Source organism: Trifolium pratense, linkage group LG7 (assembly GCF_020283565.1).
Source record: "Trifolium pratense cultivar HEN17-A07 linkage group LG7, ARS_RC_1.1, whole genome shotgun sequence".
NCBI classification, from domain to species: domain Eukaryota; kingdom Viridiplantae; phylum Streptophyta; class Magnoliopsida; order Fabales; family Fabaceae; genus Trifolium; species Trifolium pratense.
In genome coordinates this window covers 27,460,424-27,469,800 of record NC_060065.1, presented here as the reverse complement: position 1 = coordinate 27,469,800, position 9,377 = coordinate 27,460,424, and the positions used below count along the sequence as shown (strand labels likewise).

The 9,377-nt window shown below is 35.8% G+C and overlaps 1 protein-coding gene across 1 annotated transcript; it reads right to left on the bottom strand.

The window, feature by feature from the left end:
• Positions 1-733: 733 nt before the first annotated feature.
• On the bottom strand, positions 734-5,158 carry LOC123893746 (protein FAR1-RELATED SEQUENCE 5-like). Its single transcript, XM_045943547.1, has 4 exons — positions 3,986-5,158; positions 1,507-3,751; positions 1,327-1,416; positions 734-1,212 (listed from the first exon to the last, which is right to left on the bottom strand). Exon 2 carries the CDS (start codon positions 3,389-3,391, stop codon positions 1,712-1,714), a length of 1,680 nt encoding a protein of 559 aa, XP_045799503.1. The 5' UTR covers positions 3,392-3,751; positions 3,986-5,158; the 3' UTR covers positions 734-1,212; positions 1,327-1,416; positions 1,507-1,711.
• Between the last annotated feature and the right edge of the window lie 4,219 nt (positions 5,159-9,377).

The following is a 9,377-nucleotide window of genomic DNA, read 5'->3' as shown; positions in this document are numbered from 1 at the left end:
ATCATCTCACTTGATTGAGTATATGTCGTATTGACGAGATAATAGGTCGTAGAGTAGCTCGGGTGAATCGGATCATAACCACATTTAGAAAAGTATTCCGACAATAACGCACGAGTCAAATTCGAGCGAGGTGGAATATTTAGTTTATTTGATTTTAATGCGCAAATCATCTCACTTGATTGAGTATATATCGTATTGACGAGATAATAGGTCGTAGAGTAGCTCGGGTGAATCGGATCATAACCACATTTAGAAAAGTATTCCGACAATAACGCACGAGTCAAATTCGAGCGAGATGGAATATTTAGTTTATTTAATTTTAATGCGCAAATCATCTCATTTGATTGAGTATATGTCGTATTGACGAGATAATAAGAATTTAACCCTTGGCAAAAACCTATCGTTAATAATGCCTCGTTTAATTTGAGTAAGTTGGGATATTTATTATTATTTATTTTTTGTAATCCACTTATTTTAAAATGACTTTATGTTTGGTCCTTTTTATTTAATTTAATGTAATTTAAATGTGTTATAGAAACTAAATATAGATCTAATTTTTTTTGAAACATGATCTAAGTGTATAAATATATAATTACGGAATGAAACATATACAAATGAAATTGTCACAGTCTAGCGGATATGTTATTTGTCCATCATGTTCAGGTCCCTGGTTCGAACCTCCTCTGTTCATATTCAGCAAACAATATGAACTTGCATCAATTTCTCAAACTTTAATAAAACTTGTATAAATTAAATTTAACAAACATCGAATCCCAAACTTTAATTTTGTTTCAATATCTCCAAAATAATTATCCACAAACATTACACCCAAAATCATCCATAAACATTACCTAACTATTACCAAAATACATTCAAATCTACTCAAAATAGTCAATCATTCTTAGCAGATTTCATAACATGTTGTAGCAGACCATAGCATGAACTTTGACCAACATTCGTTCCATGTTGCATTCCTTGCTGCATTCCAGGTTGCAGTCCATACATTGGGTATATGGGTTGTAGGGGCATCGGTTGAATCATCGGATGTACGATAAGCATCATAGGATACAGTTGTTGATTCATAATTCTGCTTGAGCTCTGTAATTCCATATGTGCAGGTGTCGTAACGGTAGCAGCGCGGTATCTCGGCGGATACAAAGTTTTGTTTTGCACACTTCTTTGAACATTGCAAACTTCTTTTCTTTTCCTTTTCTGAAAAATCAACATAATTGCTTATATAATTACGCAATATTTAAACCAAAACCAAATCAGCAATTTGGCTTTCAGAATATAATAACCAAATAACAAAAAATACAAATATAATACCTCAGCAATTTGGCTTACAGAATCAGAAATCGACACCGAGTACAAATCGACATTCGGTTCTGCCACTTGTTCTGTCGTTTGTTGTGTACCCTGCAAATTTAACAATATCAATTACAATGCTCGATAACCAGTAAAACATTATATAAAACTGACAAACAAATAATGATTTATTAAAATTACCGAACATCTCTTCGAATTAGGAGTTGTATTTTTGCCATTTGAACGGCGCCTGCCAGATTTTGCGACATTATTGTTTTTCTTTGGAGCACCTTTACACTTAACCATAACTGGATCGCCTACTGCTGACTTTTGTGTACCGATTGCATCATCATCTTTACTGCAATACTTTTTTTTTCAGCTGCATAAGGTCTTCCATTATTTGTGCTTAAACACCATCTTTTTTTGAAGCTTCTTTGCAGAACTCTGTTAAAACAGTACAATATGAACCAAAATGAGCTTCGGCAATCGTATTCAAATCAACATTATCATTAAAATTGCTGCTGTTCAAAAACTGAATTTTTGCATCCTTGGTCCATCGCGTCAAAACCAAATTGCTTGGGATACGATCAACGTGTTCTTCCTTCATTACGTAAAAAATATGAGAACACGGAATGCCACGGGACTCAAACCTCTTACATGAACACTCAAATGTCGAACCATCATAAACAACACTTCTTTCATAACCATCCTTACAATATTTTGTCAATATATAAGTCTTCCTACCCCCGACTTCGCTTTTCTCCCTAACTATCAATTCACCGGCTTTCAATATTTCATGTCTAACTTCTTTGAAAAGCTCCGCCGTATATATTTTACCAGCATGACTCTCAATCACAGGCAGTTGCGTCGACAACACAGGATCTGTAGACGATGATTTAAAATCAGCAACCAACTCATTATTTCTATAATCTCTCAAAGCCTGATCAAAGTTGTTCATAAATTCAAAAATGCATCCTTGCTTCCTGACATAACTCTTAATTATTGCATTAACAGCTTCGCACTGCGACGTAGTTCTTATACGTCCAAAAAAATTATCTCGTAGATATGCAGTAGCCCACAGTGACCTATTCTCGTACATTTTGACTACCCAAGGATGTCCTTGCACTCCATTTTCTTTAATCATTTGTGACCAATACTCTTCAAATTCATCTATTGTAAAATTTGAGTACATGGCCTTTGAAAAACCGTCCAAAAAATTATTTCCGTTCTTCACATTCTCACTTGCATTCTTATTCAAATGCCAAGCACATAACCTATGGTTAGCATCGGGAAATATCTGTTTTATGGCCTCTCTCATTGCCCCATCCCCATCTGTTACCACCGCTTTTGGTTGTTTACCTTCCATGCATTCTAGGAAACACCTCAACACCCACTTATACGTCTCCATCGTTTCATCTGACACCAATGCAGCACCAAAAATTACTGTTTGAGAGTGGTGGTTACACCCTGAAAATACAACCAACGGATAGTTGTACTTGTTCTTCCTGTAAGTCGTGTCAAATGCAAGCACATCACCAAAACAAAAATAGTCGGTCCTACTAATCCCATCAGCCCAAAAAAGAGTCTTCATTCTTCCATTAACGTTGTCTACAGCATACTCAGCATAAAGCATGGGATCACTAGACGACTTCATATTCAGGTAGTTTAAAGCTGCGGCAACATCACCATCTTTAATAACAGCACGCATTTTTTTATCAAAATAGTTGTACAAATCTTTCTTTGTAAAACCAACATCAGCATATCCACCCTTCTGTGCAACCATGTACCCCATTATATGACATGTTCTAATGCCACGTTTCTGAAGACTATCCACCTGAGCCTTATCTACTTCAAAAATTTTACGATATACGGGGTGTAAGTGCACAAACCTAGCTGGGGTTAATTCATGGTTATGAGTCTCTTCAAAAGCTGAAACTACATATCTATCCTTTTCAGCTTTGTATTTCACACGAAGCCTGGCTCCACATTTAGTGCGGGTCAAACGTCTATGTTCTAATTTCCTATCTATCCTAACTAAGTGTCTCTTCTCTCTTACACCGTGTTTGTTGCATACAAACTGCTTCATTTTTATTACTTTATTACCTTCACTACCTCTTACCCTACTATCACCTTTCCTAACAGCAAAACCATTATACTTACCATAACGGTAATAAAGTCATAAGCTTCATTAAGAGTGGCAAATTCCATAGAACGAATTTCTTCAGCAGTTATGGTATCAAACCTTATCTGGCTATTGCCTCCAACTGCATCTCCATCATCATTGCCATTATCAGCTGAATGATCGCCATCCACTAAACTTTGATTCATATTAGATATCGAATAACTTTCTTCATCGTCCAACTCCTCGTCCCATGAATCACGTTCACTTGAATGAATGGAATCAACATCAACATCAACAAACTCATCATAGTTTTCCATTGTTATCCTGAATTAACACAAGTTGTCACCAAACAAAACTCAGCTCAGCATCAATTACAAAACCACCATATTACCTAAACACTAAAATCAAAAGGTATCTAACCTAATTCCCAAATTAATTTACGAGCTCCACTAGAAAACCCTAATTCACAAATTGAAATCAAATTTAACAAACCCAAATTAAAATTTGATATCATTATATCTTAATACCTAATTACAAATAAAGTTGTAAATCGTTTACCTTAATACGAGACGAGCATCTGATTTTTGAATGTCGAACTCGAACTTCGTTCAACAATGGTGGAGGAGAACGATAGAGTCTAAGATAAAAGAGGTTGGGTGGTGAGAAAATAAGATGTTGATGAACGATGAAACGACGAAGTTGAAGAAATCACTTCGTTCAACAATGGTGGACGAAGAACAAACAGGTTGGCTGGTGAATGGGGAAATACGAACAATGAAACAACAGATATTGTGATTTGATTATTTGATTATTTGATTTGATTATTTGGGAATTATGATTAATAAAACAATATTAAGTTTGGGGTAATTTTGTAAGTTTTAATTTGTTAGGGACTTGTTTGCAACATGAAGATGTATGGTAAGCCTTCTACACCATATAATCCTATGTGGCAATTGACTAATTCAACTGTTTCATTAATTGGCCACAGTGGCGACTTCTTTCAAGAAGTGAGTTTTTTGACTTCTTCCTAGAATCTTCCTTGAAGTTTACCTCTATTTAGCCCATTAATTGTATGGATGTGCGCCATGTGTAAAAAAAAATCTAATGGTTGGGATCAAACCTTTACTCTTCTTCTTACGCGTATCAAAATAACGTCATCCTTCTCTTCTTCTTCTAATGTGTATCAACATTCAACACAACCGTCCTCCTTTCTCTTTCACTCGCAGCGGCGCCGCCAGTTCCATCGCCGTCCTGCTGCCGTTCATGTTTGTCTTCCCTAATCTTAATCTTTGATGTTGCACTTCATCTTCTTCCATTAACATTGATTTGGGAATAATTTTGTTTTGAGAAAAATAATTTTGAACGTGACAGTAGATCTCATAAAATTGATTTGGGTATAATTTAGTGTTGCCAATGTTTATGTGAACAAAGCATAGAGTTTGTGATGCCACTGAAACCATACATCCAAATAAAACAAAAACGACATGTCAATCTCATTGTCACAATTCTATGAACCAGTAATTGTCATTTGTGGATGCAATTGAATCATATTTTTATAAACAAACCATAAACATAAGGACATGTCATTGTTGGGTTGCCTTGTTACGACTTCGGCAGCTACGGTTCTCTTATTGCTCATGTCGATGACGGCAAAGCACGTGTGTGGATAAGAGGTTGGGAAAGATAGATATGGCCGGTGGCGACTGAAAGAGAAAGGCGGCTGTTGTTGCTGATGTGATGTGAAGAATGCGTTAGAAGAAGAAGAAAAGACATGCTACACTTTTCTTTTGATTTTTTATTAAAGTTATTATTTTGGAGGTATGATCTCAGCCATTAAATATTTTTTTAAACATGGCACACATCCCTATATAATCAATGGACTAAATCTAAATGAAAACTATCTCAAATGGAGATTTTTTTCCCAAAATATACCCCTACCCCCTCTTATTTTCCGTAATACCCCTCTCTCAAAATTATTTTCCGTAATACAGCTCTCAGGAGACAAAATCTGACGACGCAGCAAGGGGGGAAGGGTAGCGCCATTCAGAATGGCTCCATTGCCTTTGGGTAGCGCCATTCTGAATGGCTCCATTGACCAAGGCTAATTTTTTTTGTCTTTTTCCTGTCGGGTCTGCATGCGCATGCAGTGGCGTCTCTGAGTTTTTGGGGGCTCTGTGCGAAATATGAAAGTGGGCCTTTAATAAAAAAAAACGTAACTTTTTTTTATAAAAAAATCATCATCGATTTAAATTGCAAATAACATAAAATTATAATCATTCTTGTAATTAACATAAAAAAGATTCATAGTCTAACAATAATAACAAAATACATTATAGTTACTTTGCTTATAAAAAAAAATTCTCGCTACTTAAATCGACTCATTCTTGCTGCATTTTTTGAAGCAAATTCATCAATCAAGTCTTCATATTGTATGTCATCCAAGAGATCATCCAAGATAGTGAACATGAAGATTGTCATCTGTAATACGTCTTACATGTTCTTGGACAATTGGGTCAAATTCAGCTACCATTTCAATTAAACCTAAAAAATTACCATTGCTATTTTGGTACAATTTCTCATTATGACCACGGAAGGCCAAATTTTTTCTACCAAGGAATTTCACTATTGAAATAATTCTTTTTAAAACATTTTTCGAGTGATCATTTTCTTTATCAATCAATATTTGAATTGATTTATCAAGAAGTTTGAAAAATTTTCAACTTTTGACGCAACTCATACCAAGTAGTCATATTCTTAACATGTTCCATGCAAGTCTCATGCTCTTTCAGTCTTTGATTAACATGTATCCAATCACTAAAACCCTCATTTACTAATTGACCAATAGCAATCCCTCTTTTAAAAACTTTACAACAAAAGCAAAACTATCACATGTCTCTCAATTTGGCAAAACTCTAGTATACCAATTAGCTAAAAAGCGTCTAGAAAATTTATCCTTAGGACCCTTCACAATAGAACAATCTCTTTTAGGACCTTTTGTAACTAACAAATCTCGCATTCTAGAATCAAGAGAATCCCAAATAGTTGGATCAAATATATCATGACCAATATCATTCACATCAACATTTTCGGCACGAACAATTTCATTATCATCATCAACATTTTCATTTTCAACATCAACACTTTCATTATCATCAACAACATTTTCAACATCAATATTATTATTAACATTTTCAGCATTTTCAATATCAACAGTTTGAACATCAACAATATCAGCATCAATATTTTCAACATTTTGTGGTTCTTTTATAATAAATTTTTCGATAGCTCCTGATTGAGATTGAGTTAATTTCTCAAGTCTTATCTTTTTCTTACGCTTTACATATCCACAATCATATTTCCTACCCTTAGGAAGTGACTTAGGAGGCATTGAGGGAAAAAAATAGAACATTGAAGTTGAACCGGTAAAAAAAGAAAAAAAAAGAACGTAATTAGCAATTAAAACAATCCATGGATTTGTGATTAACATTATAGCTACTATAGTTTCAGCATTAGTGGAAATTAAAAGAAAATCAGTAGCTCTGTCTGTATTAGTAACTATTAGACTATGATTTTATTTGATTAGTCAATAATTGTATTTGATTAGCAATTATTGTATTTGATTAGTCATAATTGTATAGAAACATAGTATGAAAACTCTCTTTGTATATAACCCAACACAAAGCAATGAAAAGGCAAGGCCAATATTTCTTACATGGTATCAGTAAGCATCAGGTACTGATCCTAAACCCTAACCTTTGCCTACCACCACCGGCGGCATGTATCTGTAACCAATTTCTCACTCTCTTGATTTCATGGTTATCTAAGCTTCTTGTTTCATCACCGACTCATCATATAATTCATTCCCTACATCATGTTTAATAAAACTTGTGATTTGTCAAACTTCCTTTTGATCACCAAACAACACTTTTGACCACCGAAACAAATAATACAGTGCACTCTCATTGTACTTTTCTTTCTTCTTCTTCCCTAACCTGCGCTGCAAACCTCCCTCATATTATTCCCTAGCCGTCGATCTGTTTCTCGCCGCCGCCACCGCCTGCAGTATTTCCGATCGTGACTATTTCCGATCGTGCAAAACCAATTCCGCTGTGCCTCTCATCCGGTCAAGTGCTTCCCTTCCCTCCTCCGTTCGTGTGAAGATTTATCTGCGCTGCCACTGTATTTCCCACTATTTATGTAATTTCAAAACGCGTGTTTCTGAGTTGTGGTGAAATATACAGTATAAAAAATAAAAATAATAATTGCTTTCATGACAACTCAACGCTATAAGCGCAACAGTCGCGGTAGAGGCCGTTTCCAGCCTCAACATCAGTGGACTCAGTCTCCTTATCAGCAGCCTCTATGGACCACTCCTGCTTATCCCATGCCGCAACAACATTGGGCATATCCATGGACTCCACCGTGTCAATACTTGACATTCGGTGCTCCCTATCAACAATCAGGCATACTAGGTCCCAAGCCTCAGCAGGCTCACATGGCAACTCCTCCTTATATAAACAGTCAACAAAGCTCATCTTATTCCGCTCCGACTGACATTCAGGCTGCTAAGCATAGTTTCTCCACCTCTCCTCCTGATGATCAATGGTATATGGACAGCGGAGCGACTTCTCATATGACGGGCAATGGAGGTAATCTCACATCTTATTTTAATATGAGTAATAATATTACTGTTGGAAATGGTCATCATATTCCTGTTATTGGTTGTGGACATGCATCTTTACCGAACTCCTTAACTTTAAACAATGTTTTACATGCACCGAAACTTATAAAAAATCTTGTTTCTGTCAGAAAATTTACAATTGATAATGATGTATCTGTTGAATTCGATCCTTTCGGTTTTTCTGTGAAAGATTTTCAGACAGGAACACTTTTAATGAGATGTAATAGTTCTGGTGACCTTTACCCTGTTCCCACAAGACCAAACACAACAACATTACCACCATCTGCCTTTGCCGCTTCATCTACCGAGTTATGGCATAGTCGTTTAGGACATCCAGGAGCTCCCATTTTAAATTCTCTTCATCGAAATAAAATTTTGCTATGTAATAAGTTTCAAAATGATTTCTTTTGTCACTCTTGTCCACTTGGGAAACAAATAAAATTGCCTTTCTATAATTCGTTGTCCTTTACTTATATGCCTTTTGACATCGTTCATAGCGATCTTTGGACTTCTCCGGTATTAAGCTCCGGGGGACATCGCTACTATGTGTTATTTCTTGATGATTTTACTGATTTTTTATGGACTTTTCCAATCTCAAACAAATCACAAGTACATTCTATTTTTTTACAATTTCGTGCTCACATTAAAACACAATTTGAGCGTGACATAAAATGTTTTCAATGTGACAATGGCAAAGAATATGATAATGCTCTCTTTCATAAGTTTTGTGAACTAAATGGAATGTCTTTCAGATTCTCCTGTCCTCACACCTCCCCTCAAAATGGAAAAGCCGAAAGAAAAATTCGTACAATCAATAACATAATCCGAACCCTCCTTGCTCATGCTTCTGTTCCACCGGTTTTCTGGCACCATGCTCTTCAAATGGCCACTTACCTACACAACATACTTCCAAATAAGAAACTCACTCTCCAATCACCCACCAAAATTCTCTACCAAAAAGACCCATCTTATTCATACCTTAGAGTTTTTGGGTGTCTTTGTTATCCCTTAATTCCTTCCACCACTAGGAATAAACTCCAACCTCGGTCTACACCATGTGTCTTTCTAGGATATCCGTCTAATCATAGAGGTTATAAGTGTTATGAATTGTCAAGTCGCAAAATCATTATCTCTCGGCATGTTATTTTTGAGGAAAATACGTTTCCCTTTTCCACCATGAATGCTCCTACAACGACTAACTATAACTTCCTAGATGACGAAATAAACCCACTTCTTACCTCACAAATGTACACCACACCTACACCGGCC

Excerpts from the sequence above, each read along its gene's own strand:
- LOC123893746 (XM_045943547.1), bottom strand. The coding sequence starts at position 3,391 with ATGAAGCAGTTTGTATGCAACAAACACGGTGTAAGAGAGAAGAGACAC.